Source organism: Cyprinus carpio, chromosome B7, assembly GCF_018340385.1.
Source record: "Cyprinus carpio isolate SPL01 chromosome B7, ASM1834038v1, whole genome shotgun sequence".
NCBI classification, from domain to species: domain Eukaryota; kingdom Metazoa; phylum Chordata; class Actinopteri; order Cypriniformes; family Cyprinidae; genus Cyprinus; species Cyprinus carpio.
In genome coordinates this window covers 22,943,077-22,962,289 of record NC_056603.1, presented here as the reverse complement: position 1 = coordinate 22,962,289, position 19,213 = coordinate 22,943,077, and the positions used below count along the sequence as shown (strand labels likewise).

Here is a 19,213-nt window from a genome sequence, read left to right as displayed (position 1 = left end):
AAGAGCCCATCATTTAGAAACACAAAGGAGTGTGCGAGTCCAGGACAGCCCTCTGTGCTTTGCAGAGCTGATTTCACACAAGAGGGAGATTTATGATAGTTGTTACTGACTAGAAAGCAGTCAGGCAGTGATATCCCTTATGTCTTCAGTGCAGTAAAACCTAACAGTTCATGGCCAGCAGCTTTTTGTTTTTTATCTCTTGGCCTGTTTCCGGTGGTCGATTCTATTCTCTGTATGCCATTATGAGGTCTGGGATCATAAAGGGCATCTAAGGAAAACTTTCCATATCTTCTCTTGGTCACATATGCAGATATACACATCACAAGAAGCAGGAGCCTAATGTCTTGCTATAATGGCAGATATATTTTCTAAACAATATAAAAAAAAGCAGGAACAGAGACTTCTAAGCAAATATAATAAATTAAATATTCCAGCATTTTCTTCAATGTACTGTAAGCGTCATGACATGTATGCAAAAATAGTTTAATCTTTTTATGCAGCCCTCATGAAACAGTCATAGAAAACTATTAAATGCATCCTTAAAAACTCTCATGAAAACCCTTTGGACATACTCTCTCTCTCTCTCTCTCTCTCTCTCTCTCACACACACACACACACACACACACACACACACACACACACACACACACACACACACACACACACACACACACACACACAGAGTGCAAGGAAAATGCATTTCTGCACGGTAAATGAGATGTCATACTTTTCACAAAAAATAAATGCCTGGTGGCCAGAGTTGAAGTTGCAAATGAACCAACACAGATTCAAGCACACAGACGAGCACACTTACACATCTTTTACACATACAGAGGGGAATCAATGCAATACTTTACAATTAAAAGGGAATCTCATCTCATTTGATTTTCTCTATTTATTCAGAATGCAGAATAAAATATATGATTATTCATTATTATTAAATTATAATAATAATTATTAACTATAAATAAAAAATCTAGCATTTTTAGCTAAAAACAAAAAACTCAAAAATAAATGCAGCAAAAAGGTATTAGTACTGACTCTGACTGGACGAGCTACAACAGAAACTGTATACACTCATTTTTTGTGTTGTTGCCCATCAAGTGTACTTGATGTACACACTGTACACATTACCAATAAAACATCACAAAAATAGATATGCAAAAGGAGTTAGTTCTTTTTTGCTATTGCAAAGATTTGCTAGTAAGGGTTCTCTCACTGAACTACTCAACATTCACAGATCAGCATCTCTCATACCAGCACAGAACTCAATATTCTGCTTAGGGCCATACAGACATAGATCAGAAAGAACATGCAAGAACATTCAGCCTGAAAAAAAAAGAAAAACTATTTTGGTATGGCAGCAGGCTTGATCCACGTGGCTGGAGTTTCAGAGATGTGTTCTAGAGGATCATAAATACTCTGTGTAGTTCTTACCTGCTGAGAGCTGGTTTGGCTGATCTGAGCGAATCACTGTGTGCAAGAGCTTCTGCCACAGAACTGTCACTGGAAACACGCTTTCTTTGAAGCTCTGCAACCCTGAAGAAACAATGAGAGAGAAACACACAGAGACATTATCAAGAGGAATATTTGGTACTGAAACAGCAGGCCAGTCATTATATCTGCAGCCAACAAAAAACAAATGCTGTGATGTACCCACAGTCCAGCTGCTAACAAATCATAATGTTGTGTGCACTTGTTCTTTAATGTTGGAAGTCTTTGTGATATAAAAAAGTAACATGCAAAGACCCACAATTATAGTCTGGTTAATAAAAAAACACCTCTAATAGATGAGGAATAACCTAAAACATATGCAGTAAAAAAAAAATGTTTAGATGTATATTGTTTCTGTTTATAGTATATAATAATAGTGTGTGAGAGAAAGGGAAAGGAACAGATGAAGGTGGAGACAGAGAGAGAGAAAGATGGAGACACTATCCTTTGATCTCCACTAGTGCATGTATCACCCTGTGGCAGTCTGATCTCATTTGGTGGAAAAGCATAGCCAGTGGAAAAACATTACGAAGACAAGAGAGAGTGAGAGAGAGAGAGAGAGAGAGAGAGAGAGACAACATTTCTAGAGACTCTAAAAGACAATGCTTCCTGTCACTTTGTTCACCCACAGCTCACCCTGGCAAACTCAGCACTTAACACCACAAAGAGAACACCACAAAGGCTAATTACATCTTTTTATTAATTTAAAATTCCTTTCATGAGCGATTCTGTGTGATTCTGAATTGAACAAAAGCATGTTCAATGTTGCCGTGGTGAGAGATCGTTATTTCATGCCCAAGGGAGTTAAGCGATGTAATAATGCCTGCCAAACGCATCAGCAGCCGTACGCCTGTGTGACTGATTGAGTCTCTGCGACTAACAACAAATCAGGAGCAGAGAAGTTGCCAAGAAATCCCATCCAAAACAAAAAGTACCACTGATTAAATGCATACAGGAAAAAGATGAAATGCATAAATGCAATGCGAAATAACCAAATTAAAGAAAAACAAAAATGGAAGGAAAAAAGGATGAGCAGAAAGTGAGCCAAAGTTCTCTGAAACTCTGAAAGACTCTTGCTGTTTCGCAAACATGTCATTAGGACTGCAGAAACTATATTTAAGTATCGACAAGGAAGAAAATATCTTGCCTATTGCAACAAAAAGCAAATGGAATGGCCATATAATGACATCTGAAATCTTTTATGCTGCTGTTTTTACAAGAAAAAGAACACAGACATATATATACGCATAAAAACAACCAGAAACCAAACAAAATGCTGACATTTTGTAGCTTTGTATGCCCAGCATCCGCGAGCTTGAGGGGACCCTCCCGCAGTGAGGGGAGCACAGCCATGTTCGGGAAGTAGACAGATTGCAAATGGGACATCAGAAATGGGATCTTCATGGACCTTTGTGGAATGAAGGATTTAAAGGCCTCCGAGTGTGTCTTGGCCTCCTTAAACTTCTCGACCACCATCTCGACGGAAGTGCCGAAAAGCTCTATTCGACCCGATATCCACCAGATTCACACACAGATGTCTCTCTGTAACCACCATGGCCACCATGGTTTTGCCAATGTGCTTAGTGGCACGGATCTGCTTAGTGGCACAGAGAGCAAGATCTGTGGTGCTACACAACTCAGCCAACTCATCAGGAGAAAGACCCTGACCTTTATCCAGGTCTCTCAGTAGATCAGCCTGATAAACCTGAAACACCACCATGGTGTGTAATGAGGCTACAGCCTGTCCTGCTGCTGCATATGCCCTGCCATTCAAAAGAGATGTATCCTGAAGGGTTTTGGATGGCAGAGAGGGAGCCTTAAGAGAAGATGTCTCCCCTAAAGAGTGATAGCAGGCCAGCGTTTCTTCAACAGGGGCATCTTCTTATAACCATTCTCATGCATCCCCTAAATGTTGGCATAACTAGTATGCTGGAATCTATGGATGTTTCCAAGCCTTCTCGATCTCCACATTGAGATTGGAAAAAATGAAAGGCTCACCTGAGCTGGAGGGCTATGGCTAGAGAGGAAAGGCTCATCGAGGCGGCCTCGAGGTGACACTTTCTTGGCCCGTTTCCATGGCAAGTCAAGCCTCAGCGCGATCCATAACCTCAAGCAGCTCATCATACACGGGGCAGGAGGATTGGGAGGACTCAGTCTCAACTTCTTCGTCCTCATCTGTCATCTGCTCCTCCTGGTTTTGAGCTAGCAGAGCACTAGCCGCTGGATCAGACAATGTAAGAGAGATAGCATCGTCATCCAGCAGCTCACTCTCATCCGTGACTGATGAGCGCGAAAAGGGAAAGATCCTTTTTTAACTCATCAGCCAGGTCCATCTGCGATCCCCACAAAATCATCTTCCTCCGTGCCACAGCAATGGAGTGTCCTGACCCACGGGGAGCTGATGGCTGTCATTCTTTCCTCGAAAAGAGAGACAAACGAAAGCGGAGCTATTTTATAGAAAAAAAGCTCACAGTGCGTGCAATCTGCCCCCGCGAGGACATCACACGTGTGCTTTTCACCAAAACAAAAGATGCAAAGATCATGTGGTGTCAAATAACGAGGACACGGATCCACACACTTATTCAACAACTTACTAGTGCTCGCCATGATAAAGAAGGATAATCGTTCTTATCAGAAATGCAAGCTATAAACAAAACAGTCCTCAAGACGAAGAAGAGGATGACGTCTTCTCCCGGTGCCCTTTAATACTGTGGTCGCCCCGGGTGATGACATCACAGGCTGTCGCCAGCCAATGTTATTGTCATGTTTAGACGTATGCTTCAGACACCAGTGACGCTGAAGGCATTCCCCATAGCGACCCCTAGAGGACGCAGTTTGAAGATCCCTCAGAGGGAACTTCAGCTGTGATGTGGAAAACCCAAGTGGCTTAGAGTGAACCCAAGCGAGAAAAGGTAGAATTTGAATCATTAAGGCTGACAAATGACACATTTACAGTGAAACTGTAGAGTGTAAGTACGATGTGAGAGAAAGACATTCTGAAGTTCAAATACAGAAAGATAAAGGATATATCAGTACATCTCAAGTACCCACAGCCCCTAAAGACAAAAGGCTGACTGTTATCTCACAATCACAACACACATGACAGCAGCAGTGCTCTGATGGACCACTCAATGTTTTCCATTGGGAGCCATAAACAAAAGCTCCTATCGGATGGGTTATACAATCGTGACATAATCAGGAGAGCTATGCCCAGTGCAGCGGCTTGTCTGCGTTTCAACCAGACATATTACACTGCTTCACACAGCTGGGAGGACAATGGAAAAGACACAAACATCAGAGAGCTAACTATTCAATCATTCCGATCAATCAGTTCCCTATTAGCCTCTTCCTGACCAACATGATATATGAACGGTTGTTTTAATATATGCAATTTATTCCTGTTATGTCCAAGGTGAATTTTCACAGCCACTACTCCAGTCTTCAGTGTCACAGATCCTTCAGAAATTATTCTAATATGCTGATTTGGTGCTCAAGAAACATTTCTGATTATTATCAATGTTGAAAACCTTTTCATAGAAACTGTGATTTTTTTAAATTTTATTAAGTTATTTTTGAATTTTAAAGAATATAATTTTTTTTTGGCATTTATTGTAAATGTCTTTCCTGTCACATTGAGCAACTGAATTTAAAATGTTTTTTTTTTATTTTTTTTTTTATTAAAAATATTAAATGACCTCACACTTTTGAACAGTAGAGTATGTGGTGTTTTGGATGCTGGACACCATCATAGGATGCTAACATGCAGGTGTCCTCACCAGGTTTCTTAATTAGCTTAATCAATAAGATTTCCATGGTCAATCAGCTTAACCAGAATGACCATGCTGGCTGACAACCTTTACCAGCATATAATCAGCAATAACTGGCATTAACCAGCCTGAACCAACAACATAAATTAATGCTGCTCTTTTCAGCAAAGCATTCATTTGAGGTTAAATAACATAATAGAAAATAAACAAATACACACCTCTGGCAGACCTTTTACATTTAGGATGTGTGATGATGAAGCTTAAGCTAAATATTTTGATACAATTTCAACTGATTTCATTCAATAATTTAATAATTAAACCTGAAACATTCACAAAGACAGAAAAAGCTAATTTACTGTCTGTATTCTCTTTATGTCTTGAGCTCTATTACCCCTCCAAACACACACACACACACACACACACACACAAGAGATTAGCAGGGGCTGCGGTGCTCTATGACTTTTTCAGGCAGCTATAAATAGAGGATCGGCTCAAGCTCTGTGCTGCAGGAAACACACTGTTTTATTCACTCTGAACCACACAATTATTCTGATATACACACAATATCACAATCACATTCTCATTTGCACATGCAAAGATGCATAGACATTCATGTATGAACCTGCCTACACACAAGTGTACGTTTATATAAAATCCATCTTAAAAGTAACAACTATAAGGCACCCTAGGTGGATGTAAAATTTTAAATGTGGATGTTCAGTGCATTAGAACCAGATCGATGCTCTTCTGCTCCCTGTTGGCTGATATTACAGAGCAGATGCTGCTGTCAGCTAATAGCCATCAGTTATTACCAGTTATTAGCTGCCACGGATAATGAAAATGTCTCTTTTATGAAAGTGTGCATAAAATTACTCATTCATCAAAACATTGTTATATTGTCAAGAAAGGCAAAGATTAGCTGGCAGTGTGGTGCTGGTTACATTTAAATGGTTCCCTTTATGTTTGCCCTTGTATCTCACCTGGGTCCGGGTGAGTTTGGTGGAGAAGAAGAGGATGATGGGAAGGCAAATTTACGTGGATCAGAAGGGGCATCACTAGAGGAGTCCACCAGGTCTGGCATGCCTGGCGATGTGCTGACCGTCTCTGTGACAACCAGCTCTGGGTCCAAAACGAACAGCTCATCCTGAGAAATTTCAGTCACGTAGTTAAGATGCTCCTGAGGGATGACACAGACACCAGACAAATGTGAATGGTTTGTTTGTGGATACTTTTGTTTGTGGATTGCTCAATTATAGTTTGAATTACTCTAAAGAGGTATTATACAGAGGACTCACTTGAGCTCGATCAATCCTGTAGAATCGATCAGCCGTTGTAGCTGCAAACACAAAACATAAAAAAAGAGAAATCAGGCTTGTGATTAGGCACCAGACATTCAAGAGCAAGCTCAAGCAGAAGAGATGACAGAATCTGTCTTGTTCTAATTTTCATGTCTCCAATTACACAACAGTACTGTTTCAACATCGACACTCTATAAAGCCCTGGGTTATTTTTTCAAATCAAACACTTGATTGAGACTATTGCGTAAGGAAGCTGGCTTGATTTGACCCAGTTTGGGTTAATAATTGCTCATAATCAGAAACCCAACAGTGCTCCAGATGTGAAAGAGATCTTGCATGTCACGCAAGTTCCAACATTTCTCTGAATGCCAATGCCACATCTATCCATGCTTGCAGTCAAACGTGTGGAAAATAGAAGAAAACTAATCCAAGCATAATAATCAACATTTATTCAACAATGTTTAAATAACATTTAAAAAGGAATATCATTCAACTGCATAAGAAGCATAACTGTTGAGTTGCCATTCTTTTCTGCACTTTTTTTCAATCTGTACACATTGTTTTCACTTTTGCCTACATTTTTGTCTATTTCTGTATTCTTGCAATAATATTTTACCCATTGATAATTACAATCTGTGTTGTAACTGTAGTCATTCTCTCCCAACTCATTTTGGGAGTATAGTAATTTATTTTCAGCAGTATAGTGATTTTTAAGCAATAGCTTGGGTCCAATATTTATCCTAACCCAGCTGGGTCAAAACGACCCAAAAATCTTTGTTTTTAATGAGCTGGAAAAGAGAGATTGCTGTGGATCTCACATCTCATCGAAGCAAATTACTCCCAAAGAGAATGCACATGCTGAAAATGCACACATAAACCCCCACAAGCTTGTCCTCATACCTGTAAATAACACATTTGCAGTAAAAGTAATGAATGCACATGATTCCTCACACTCTGGTGAAAGCTGCTCTGGAGAAAGAACCATCTGCGATGATCCAGGAAAACTGTAACACTGGCCTCGGATCAGACTTTGCCCCTGCTTGCACTGGTAATTACTTGACAACAACTTCATAACACTGAGCTGAGATCAGAAGTGCTGCCACAATCACTCTGAAAAGTTCTGACTCATCCTGCAGTTCTCTGCTCTGGTAATAAAGCCCTCGGAAGCTTTTTAGTCTTAAAATGAGGAGATGAATTTTCCTCCGGGCCGGTGGGAAGAGAGGAAGGAGAGAAAGGAATGAAAGGATGAAAAAAGGGTGGAAAGATGCAAATATTGAACAGGGGAATGTGATGTACTATTTCACTGGTTTGATGTGTAGCAGTTTAGGACCTATGTGAATGTGACTCAGCTGTCACAGAGGATTTGTGTATAATGATGACTGACTCTCCACATCTTGAGATGCTGTCAAAGGAAAGCCTGATGGCCCTTCTAACACAACTCGCATCAGTGCTTCGATGCACCTCTAAACAAAAGTGACACCTGCAGGCACATGCAGAGGGGGTGCAATAGGTGCTTGAGCACCTGCCCCTTTTCCCCCTTGATGCCCAAAGTGCCCTTTTGTGAAGGCAATTTATTTATTTATTTATTTGTAATTAAACACCCTTTTGTAAAGGCCTGCCCAATCTAAGCATTAGTAAAATTAATGACTAATAAATAAAATGATCCACATGATGACCTTTCACCTGATGATCTCATCTGTGACGATCCCTCATGTTCAGACACCTTTAGTTATTTACCTCGCTACCAGGATTCCTTAAATAACGTCCATGGCTGCCAGTAAGTGAGTCCTCAGTGGAGCTATGTGCTTGCTTACTATTATTAAATTATTATTATTTTACAAGAACGACATGAAGAAAGCATGCACAGTTGTTGTTTATATTGCTGTGTGTAGTCTGTGGAAGTAAAGTTAGCTGTAGGGGGCTATAAAATTTTTGTTCAATATTTTCCTAATGACAATTTTATGATTGGTTTATAAAGGCTACTACGAACACCTTTTTCCCATTTTTATCACAGAATAAGGCTGGAAATATATTTTATTATATATTAATTCTAATATTAATTCTATATTAAGTTATTAATTCTATGAGTGGTTTTGGACTTTCTGCGCAAGAGCGCCCTCCGGCTTCGAGTATGAATGAAACATACTTTTAGAATAGAATAGAAAAGAAAAGAAAAGAAAAGAAAAGGTAAGTGCTAGTATTAGTTGGTCAAGTGATGTTCAGAAGAAGAAAGAAACTCTATGACAGAATTGACAGACAGCCGACAAAATTTTCATTTTTGTGTGAACTATTCCTTTAACGTTAATAAAACAACAAAATAAAGAGAAAAGTCACTCGCTGCACTTGACTGAAGAAATTTAGGAATCAGTTTATATAGAGTTTTATTTTTATATTTGTTCATTCAATTTCTTGAATGCTCCTGCTAAATACACCTATTGTACCTAAAAATAAAGCACTTTTAGTTTTATTTGTATATTATGTGTAGTTATAATGTGTATCTCTGTCATTCTTTTATCTTTGTTATTAAAAAATAAGAACAAAGATTTTAATCTTCGCCCTCTTTGGCCTAAATATTTGCCATTCTTTTTTTTTCTTTTTTCTTTTGTTACCTTGAAAGGCTTTGTCTTTATAATAGGGAAATTAGTTTGGCTGTAAAGCTCAGACACTTGCAAAATATTAAAATCAACATGACAAAGAATCGTGATAAAACCGTGAATCATGATATTTCTAAAAGAAACCGTGATATGATATTTTTTCCATATTGCAATAAAAACAAAGGTGCCTGTTCTCTTTTGTTTTTGATGTTTGACTGGGAAAAGTTTAAAGGGCGTCGAGGGGTCTTTTGTCATTTTTATGTTATCTGACTAAAAACTATTCATACTTTGAACTATTATTATTATTACAGTATTTATTAAAAAAATGTAGAGTGCATTAAAATAATTATCATAACACTGGTAAAACAGGCTTATACTGATTTTCTCATCCTCCGAATTATAATTATTATCAATCCTGTTTTTATGATCATTATCATTCCAAAAGTGAATAAATTTAGAACAGGATTAGAATACAATTCTATTTTAAATAAGACAATATTTTTTTCTACAACAACAACAACAGTAGAGTTTACAACAGCAAAACCACCATACCCTGTGAACTCAATGATAACAATAATAATAATAATAATAATAATAATAATATCAATAATATAATTCAGTTTCTAAATCCAGAGTAATTAAGAGGTGCAAATAAAAAAATATTTAACTTTTAAACTTAAAATGGTCTTTTCTGTTCTGTGTTTCTTTTTCAAAACTGCGTCACGGCATTTGCTGCTGTATCAATACAGAAGCATCCGCTTCGATACATGTATCAGCAAGGAGCACAGCCCTATTAAAAGCCATGTTCCATGTGCCCCTTTTATACTTTGAGCACCTGCCCCTCCAAAGGTCTCTGCACAGCCCTGGACACCTGAATGCAAAAAGCTATTTATTTTTATTTATTCCTTCTAGAATACATAATGCCTTTGCTGCTTGAAAGTTCAGTGCATTAGGGAATGTTTACATCTGAAGAATGTCATCTAAAAGCTTTGACTCCATTAAGCACAAATTACTTTCCCCCTTATCAGTCTTTTTAAATTAGTTGCCATTATATGATAATATTTACGTATGCATTGATATTACTACTGTAGGTTGTGAACGCATCGTTGCATCCTTTCCAAGACTTATGCAGCCCGATTCTCCACTTTTCTTCACACTGTTTAAAAAGGAGATTACTGAAAAAAACTGGAAAGCTGTTCACATAAAGGTAAAAGGTATGCATAGTGCCAATACTGGGTTTGTAGGATAGAGTGTACAAACAAATAATAAAGCACTGTTTAAATAAATACATACACTACCGTTAAGTTTGAGGTCAGTTTGACTTACTGTTTCTGAAAGAAGTCACCAAGGTTGCATTCATTTGATCAAAAATACAGTAAAAAAAAGTAATATTGTGAATTATGATATTGTGACAAATAACTGTTTTCTATTTGAATTTATTTAAAAAATGTATTAAACATATTTTAAAAAATATAATCTTTCCCTGTGGCTGTAATACTCTCCCACTGACAGTAATCATCTTGGCACTCCTTATTAGCACTGAAATGCCAGAGTAGATTCTGTTCTTTAGTATGGAGATTCATGACTCTTTCTCTTTTCCTAGCTTTGATTCTGGCACTGATAAGAGAATATTTTGTGGGTCTGACTCACAGTTTTGAATCTCTGACCTTTAATCTTTGCCATTTTATTCACTGCAAACACCTACAGCTTTGTGCACTGATAAACACAACTCCAGCCCACATCCTTGAGGGCCACCATGGCACACTTGCTGTTCAGTACCCCAGATCTAACTCTGAATTCTAACATCCAAACTACTATGAAAAGAATACTCACAGTCCAGAAAGCACCATTTTGGCGACAGCCTCTGAGAGGACAAAGCCTTTGGTTTGGTCCCGTCACCTTCCTGTGAATGAAAGGAGAAGAAAATATAGGGTATGAGATGGGAAGAGAAGAAAGGTTGACAGAATTCTGATTAGTGTCAGTTTTTGCTGAAGCAAATGATCAGTATATGAACAGTGCATAAGTTTACTATTTATCATCACACACACAGACCTGTCATTATTTTCTGTCACATAAATTCTTTCCCTAAAGCACCAAACTGCCAATTGAAGATCTACATAAGTCATGCAACAGAGTCAAATACACACTTCAAAGACTACACTCACAGCACACAATAAACACAACACCTGCATGCACCATCACTATAAAGAAAGCTGCCATTCTCTACAGAGGCTAAACGTGATCCAAGGCATCCATCCAAACAAAGCACAGAGGAGCACTTAGGACCCAGGGGAAATATTCAGGGCACGAAGTTCTGAACGAGTGAATTTAACTTAGTAAGTGCTTACTGTAATGTCTGCTTATTTGAAGTTTCACCTATAACATTTGTCAAGAGGGAATGCTGTACTAACAAGGGTTCTCTTCACGTCTGCAAACAGACTAGTGTCTAGGAGGCGCTAGAGTGCTCTAATCTTACAGAGAAAGATGTGGGAGAGATTTAGGATGAATTTCAGAATACTCTGCTTTAGGGATCATGTTAAGCTCTATGTGAAAACAAACTCTCATGCTTATTTTATCTCTAGGGGGTTTATGCACTCTCACGGTAAACATGTCTGCCTCTGAACATACTTTTATAGTACACAAATGTGCAGCTGAAGTTTATCTAGGTTGGGTTTGTGGAGACATGTCTATCAAAATCTGATTGTACAAACAGCACTCTGTTTGGTTTTCTCGATTCATTGTCCAGGCTGTATTTCCAGACTTGTTCCTGAAAGTGCTTCTCTCATCTCTCGCAGGTGTCTCACCCACCTGGAGCACCAGCCGCTGCAAAGATGGGTGACACGACACAAAGTCCTGCAGGAGACCCCATTACATTAGATACATAGACACAAAGCCCTTCAGAACAGCCCGTCAGTTCAGATACATACAGATCAGGGCAGACAGACAACAGTGTTTCTTGGAGAAGACCCTACAGCACGTGAATGAATGTAAGCATGTAACTTTGAGACTACATTTCTTTTTGAAGGACACTTAATTCTGCCTCAGACACTCACACAACCTTACTGCCAAGGGTGTTTCGTTACGACCTGCTGCACAGTGTGTGAGTGTGTGTGTGTGAACCATTAAACCATCATTTACTGTACATATACCTCTACACAAAGGCTCTTACTGGTTTGTTTTTCACCTAATTGGGAAGTTATATTTGTATAACAACTGTAACGTAATAGGAATGTATGAACTTAAACAAGGCCAGAATGAGATGCCATGAATGAATAAGATAATCTATACCAGAGGCTCTCAACAACTGGTGGCTCACAACAGCAGTGTAAAAAACAATGGTAAGTGCATTTGTAATGTTCAGCTAACCAAAAAATGAGCATAGTCACAACAGTAAATTAAATCTTCTTCTTTGTAAAAAAGGAAAAACACTGCATTATTTTTAGTTGCTGATGTCAAAGACTGTGTGTCTGATTAAACTACAGTATTTCATTTGTCACTTCACAGAAACAAGCTGCATGAGGCGGATGCTGGCATGGATTCAAAATACATTATTACATAAGGCTGAATATGGGTTCATTTGCAAAAGGACAAACATTGTTTGCACAAATCCCAATTTGTTTTGTATGTTAATGGTTGTCTAGAAAACACAGAATCGTCGGAATTCAAAAGTCAGTTTTCTTATTTCATTTGTCATTTTAATAATTATACATGTTGCTGCATTAACCACATATTAAAATGTTTGATTTTTGGGCAACGTTTTACAATAAGGTTCAATTTGTTAACACTGGTTAATGCTATAGGCATCATGTACAAACAACGAACAATATAAAAACTTAATTAGTTAACATAGATGAATAAACAATATATGTATAATTTAAAGGGATAATTAACCGAAAATGAAAATTCTGTAATCATTTATCAACTTGTATGACTTTCTTTCCTCTGTGGAATATATGAGAGGATATGTTCAGAAATGCCTTTTTTTTCGTCCATAAAATGGCAATGTTCACCAAAACTGCTTGGTTGACAATTTTTTTCAAAACATCTTCTATTGTGTTCCACAGAAGAAAGTCATACAGGTTTGGAACAACATGACGGTGAATAAATTTGAAATGAATTTGTTAATTGATTTCATAATACCTATTTCATTAATGGTTGTTCATAAGGGTGTTGCAGATCTTTGCTACTGTATAATAAATAATTCTGATACTGTGTTGTGTTGCCACTAAATGTACAATCTGGGTCCTAAAGCACAACTCAGTTGAGCACCACTGCTCTGTACTGTAGTGCAGTATAACTTCTCCCTCATTATATTCTGACTCTGACCGACTATTCCCATCATTAATCAAACTCTAACACCTCTCTCCTCCTCTCTTTTCCTGTCCTCTTCATTTCTCACTTTTACCCCACTCCATCTGTTAACCCCACCCTTTCCTTTTTTACCTCCTGTAGTCTCTCGATGTGAGCTCGGCAGGTTTCCAAATCACTGTCTCCCGGGACAACGATGAGACCCAGTGGAATTGCTGCAAAAAGGAAAGACGAAAAGAGAAGTTAGAACGAGGGATGAGGAGAAGAAACAGAATCTTTCTATCACTCTCACAGTAACAGTCTGCTGTGTGTTGTGAAAAACTTGGCCCACATTCTTTCCTCTCAGGAGATACTGATCAGCAGTGGGAGAAAGAGTAAAAATAAAAGAAGAGAGCAAAAGAAAGAAAGAAAGAAAGAAAGAAATGCTATTTTTAATAATGTAAGGTATAAGCTAATTCACCTTTATCTTTGTCAGGAGTTGATGATTATGATTTATGGCAGTTGTATACAACACGCACTGGCTCAGACCCAATCAAACTCATTCAAACTAATCCACAGATTCTTCATGAAACAAGGTCAGACAGTAATAGGACGTGATGGGGAGGATGTGGCAATTTTATCTGCACTAGAGTCTAAACCACTGCAGGCATTTTAGAGACACATGGCTGTAGGCCTGCTCTTACATGTGCTGTCAGTGAGAGAATAAGATGAAATATGATGTTTCCGCAGTGGTTGCTGAGGGTACATGTGTCCTCTCATGCATATGGATATTCTCAAGTCCAAGTCACTTTAGAGTAAAAGGGTGAAAAGCATAGATCCCACACTGAGATCTTAACTGTAGGGTGATACACTCATCCACCCTGAGCGTTATGATGATCCAGTAGTGTACATCTGAAAGCTGGAGGAGCAGTAGTCATGCCCTACCCTGAGCTGAGCCTCACACACTTCAGAGAGGCAGGGTAATATTTCTAAATTAAATGAGCATTCTCAAGAGGATGGCAAGTTTCTCTGACAAAGTGGGAAGTGAGAGAGTGAGACAGACAGAAAGCGACAGGGGAAGCGGGAAGAAACGAGCAGAGAGAGAGAGAGAGAGTAGCGAGAGATGGGAGAGGTCTCTTCCATTGAGGAAGGTTGAGTTGCTAAGCAACATCTGAACAGTCGTTCCCAAATTCAATTCAGGTTTGCTCTGCGCTCTCTCTCTCTCTCTTTCTGTTCAGTTGGTGGTATTGTCAAGGCTCTTCTGAAGAGTGAAGAGGTACTGACAGCAGAAAGCAGATGAGACACAGGGGTGTGTGGTATATTTTTGTATCACAAAAGAGAGAGTACAGAACAGCTGTATGAACAGCAAAGAGCTAATCGCTATCTCGCAGTTGACATGCACCTAAAAAGTTTCATTTCAGTCAAACTAAAGCAGTAATTTGTCTTTTTATGATGTTAAATGAACATCATGGCAGTCTGACTAACTGGCCTAGATAATGTGATTGTAGCTCAGCTTCGTGCAGCATGTATACAAGTTAATCACACCACAATTTGTCTCAGCATAGTGCGCTTCTGAAAAACAGAAGTGACATGCAATGAGTATTTAATACTTCAATTATCTGATTACGCACTGTGTCATCTATACTTAGACAAAGAGATTTAGGTAACACTTTCTATGAAGCCCATATTTATAATACATTATAATGGTATTCTTAAGGCATTATAATGCATTACAAAAAACCTTATAATATGTTATATCATATTATAAATAATCATAACAATTATAATACATTATAAAACTTTTAAGTTTATGATTATTTATAACACACAATGAACACCATATTAAATCTATGTTTACATTTATAATGGGCTATATATCTTGACATTGTTTATTTAAGTTCTGCACAGTATCTTACTACATCTTGAGAGTGGTTAGGTGTTGAGTGTTCCCTGTGGGGCTAATATTAATTTTGATGTGAGCTAGTTAATAATTTCAACAGAAAAAAGAATGCAATGTTTATATGTTAGGTTACATTTTATTTTGATGGTCCCCTTAGTCTATTGACTATAAGCAACTTTGCAACTACATGTCAACTAACTCTCATTAGAGTAGTAGTAGGCTTAGGTTAAGTTTAGGGTTGGTAGAATGTTGACATACTTGCAGAGTTACTTATAGTCAGTTTGTCTGTTGGGGAACCATCAAAATAAAAGTGTTAGCATATATTTAGCAGACATACTACTAATACTCCAATGACTGCTGTAGGGAGGGGGAGTGAATGTACAGCACTCTTTCCCACCTTCAATACCACGACTGAGGTGCCCTTGAGCAAGGCACCGAACCCCCAACTGCTCCCTGGGCACCGCAGCAATAAATGGCTGCCCACAGCTCTGGGTGTGTGTTAACGGTGTGTGTGTGTGTGTGTGAGTGTGAGTGTGAGTGTGTGTGTGTGTGTGTGTGTGTGCACTTTGGATGGGATAAACTTGGCCACATGTCACGTCACTTTCACTTTTTTTTCCACTTTCATTATAACTATGGGAAATATAATCCATCGTAACTTAAGTGGATGCAACATTTTCACATGCATTCATTATAATGCCTTAAGAATACCCTTATAATGCATTATAAAATATGGGCTTCACAGAAAGTGTTACCGAGACTGATTTTAACTGCACATGTACTGCATTTGCGCTTACTGTTGCTTGCTCAGACACACACACACACACACACACACACACACACAAAGACATTCTTGTATACTAGCAAGATAAATCAAATCTTTCATAATTTATTGTGAGGCTGAGAACTGATTTTTGGGAACAGTTGCTGATGTATCAAAAATGTGTGACGTTTAAATCTCTAATGGATTGACACAAATGGCTCTGTCAAAACACAATAGAAGCATAAAGCTGCATCTGAATGTATTCTCAAAGATCCACTTAATTCCATCCGTAAACACCATCACTCACTGTAGAGATGGGACGACACCTAGTGCTGAGAAATACAACTGCAGCTTGAATCATGTATTCTTACAAAACACAAATGAAATATTTGTAATAAAATCTCAAAAGATTCTGTCCACTTTTAGAGTGAGCTAACATACGGCCATAACTGCTATAGACATCTGCTTGTTAAGTCCTGACATAACAAATATGGTTTCTGGGTTTCTGAGTCCAAGTTTCCACTTCAAGTGAGAAGAATACTATCTCAACAGACGTTGATGAGCACTGCTTATTAAAAGCACAGATTTAAGCTATGCTTTTAAAAACTTATGGTGTACACTACATTCTCTGAGCGTCCCAGAGACCAATAGTTTAATGATTCAGAAAAGATGAATCTCTGTCGGGTCAACTGAGATTTTTTTATATGGAGATAAAGGTTAGGATCATGATATTTCGGTAGTATTACAGCACACAGTGAGTGTATACTAGCATCATATGCTGTTTGCTTTTGGGCTGTGATAGAGCACTTGGAAACCTACAAACCAGCATGTGTGACGTCAGACTTAACAAGTGGACAGAGGAGGACAAGTTTCCCTACCCACCCCTAATTATTAGAAATGGCCAATATTTGATATTCTTGATGCTGCCCTGCTGCATTCCAGCACATGCAGCTCTGTTTGTTGTTGGGATGGAAAAAAGTCCTACCATTTATAACTTCATTTTAGGGACATCCACACCATAACAATAACAATAACAACAAAGAGGAATGATATCGTTAGAATGTCTTACAGAATGTTTTCTGTCCAGCAGATAAACAATAAATACATTGACAGCCAATCAGAATCCACCTGATCCACCTGATCCATTTTGTGCTTATAATAAACAGAACAGTATCATTCAGTGGTGTGCACGCTAATATCTTTATCGTAATAGCTATCTTTACAGTTATGGTTCTTGGTGTGAACAGGCCATTAGACCTAGAATTTCTTTTAAGTTCTTATTATTTTTTCTTTATTTCATTAAATCCCTTTTAATCATTTAATTAGAAAGAACATAACCCTTCCCCCCTCCAGTGTTCAGGACATGGTTATAGCTTTGAACTAACCCTTTAATCACAGCACACCAGGGGTCGCAAGTGTATTTTCTGCACTGTAATGTGTGTTTTATACTTACAAGCTTCTTTGAGTTTCTCCTTATCGTAGTGCAGAGCTTCGTAATCATGCATGCTGATACGGCTCACTCTGATCCGTAATCGTTCTGGAAATGGCTGCTGACTGCTGGATGAAAAAAAAATCATACAATTTAAAAAAAACATGCAAACACAAAAGATGTACAGCACAAAATGAAGCTTTTGATAACAGCTGTGTGTAACAGTGAGTATGCTGTCTTGGCTAGGTACAGTGTCACCACACGAATTAAATCTGTCTCCACTTCCGATATTTAGCTTTTTAAACGAGGTTTCATCACAGGCCTATCTGCCATTGATACATTTCATTCACCTCGAATCAGCCAAGTATGAAATTAACAAAACCTCAGAGAGAGAGAGGGCGATTATCTAATTTAAGCAGGACTAAGCAAGCTTGTCTCTCCTTAGCAGCCATTTATGAGGGTAATATATTCACTTCAAGTGTCAAGTAACAGAAATGAGACTGCGACAGCGAATAAATCACACTAAATTTTCACACTTTCAGTAACAGCTCAACAGAGAGAGACATCGATCCAGCAGTTTAACTTTCTGCTCACTCAGACTTTTTTTTAAACATCAGCTCATACCAAATAAAAGTATGTGTGTGTCTACTGTCTACACACATTTTGATGCTGCACCCCTTTTAAAGAGCAGTCATGCGCAACACGAGAAAGGTTGTTGTGGTGTTAAACACCCTAATTAAGTTCTTTTTGTTCAATTATAGTTTTTAAATCTCTGTGTGCCTTTTAACACTGTTATTTTGAGTGGGATTAATTGGCCAAAAAGAGAAAACACCAAACAGACAAAGATATATATATATACACACACATCTATAATATATACAGCCATAATTTACACACAGCATCCATATGTTGCACTCACTCATTGAGCAGTGGTATTGATGTGCGTCTCTTGGTTTTCTGCACCATGTTGGCCTGGTTTCTCAGGGAGATGTGGATAACAGATGGAGCTAGTTTGCAAGGCTCACCATCCACCTGCATGGGGATTGACTTAAAGGTGGTGAGGGTGACTTCGCGACACTGATTTAACCTCTCACCGTGACCTCCGACCTGCAGCGTAGCCTGCAGTCATAAACAATACAGGGACTGTAAATTCACCAGTTGTACTATAAAAACTCACTTCAAACTAATTCAAATAGTTGAAACGTACCAGTGACGTCATCGTGAATCCAATGACCTCAATGCAGCCATCATCATGACGCTGAGGCTCAAAGTCATGATGCTCACTTGGATTGCCCCATGGCATAGTGCCCGCACAGTACCTGTGATTAATATGAACATCCAAACATGCAGATCTTCACACAGATTTATGTAGAACTGAAAATTCAGCTTTGCCATCACATGAATACATTTTTAAATACATTCAAATAGAATTTTATTTTAAAACAGTTAAAAAAAATTCACAGTATTACAGTTTCCTTTTTTTAAAAACATCTTACAGACTTACAGACAAATCACAGAACATGATTTTGTGTGTTACCTGGGGATATTGAGGAAGACCAGGCATTGCAGCTTTAAATCCTGCACTTTAGAGGTCAAATCTGTGCCGTCACACTACAGAGAATGAGAAAGAGAAGAAAGTGAATAAGTCAGCAAAACAAACCAACAGTCAGCAGAAAAAAGGTTG

General features: G+C 38.3%; 1 protein-coding gene across 12 annotated transcripts in view; it reads right to left on the bottom strand.

Moving 5' to 3' along the window:
• Window positions 1-19,213, bottom strand: part of LOC109088546 (diacylglycerol kinase zeta-like) — an 83,378-nt gene that overhangs the window by 17,052 nt on the left and 47,113 nt on the right. For 9 of the 12 annotated variants that reach the window (XM_042727984.1, XM_042727985.1, XM_042727986.1 and 6 more), the window contains 10 exons: window positions 19,067-19,140; window positions 18,737-18,848; window positions 18,449-18,648; window positions 17,554-17,657; window positions 13,597-13,676; window positions 11,962-12,006; window positions 10,987-11,056; window positions 6,557-6,597; window positions 6,242-6,438; window positions 1,438-1,539 (listed from right to left, as the gene is read on the bottom strand). In XM_042727984.1, the coding sequence (XP_042583918.1) occupies window positions 1,438-1,539; window positions 6,242-6,438; window positions 6,557-6,597; window positions 10,987-11,056; window positions 11,962-12,006; window positions 13,597-13,676; window positions 17,554-17,657; window positions 18,449-18,648; window positions 18,737-18,848; window positions 19,067-19,140 (1,025 nt within the window). The remainder of the gene's footprint in view (window positions 1-1,437; window positions 1,540-6,241; window positions 6,439-6,556; window positions 6,598-10,986; window positions 11,057-11,961; window positions 12,007-13,596; window positions 13,677-17,553; window positions 17,658-18,448; window positions 18,649-18,736; window positions 18,849-19,066; window positions 19,141-19,213) is intronic. The other 3 variants (XM_042727978.1, XM_042727989.1, XM_042727979.1) reach the window with 2 other exon arrangements.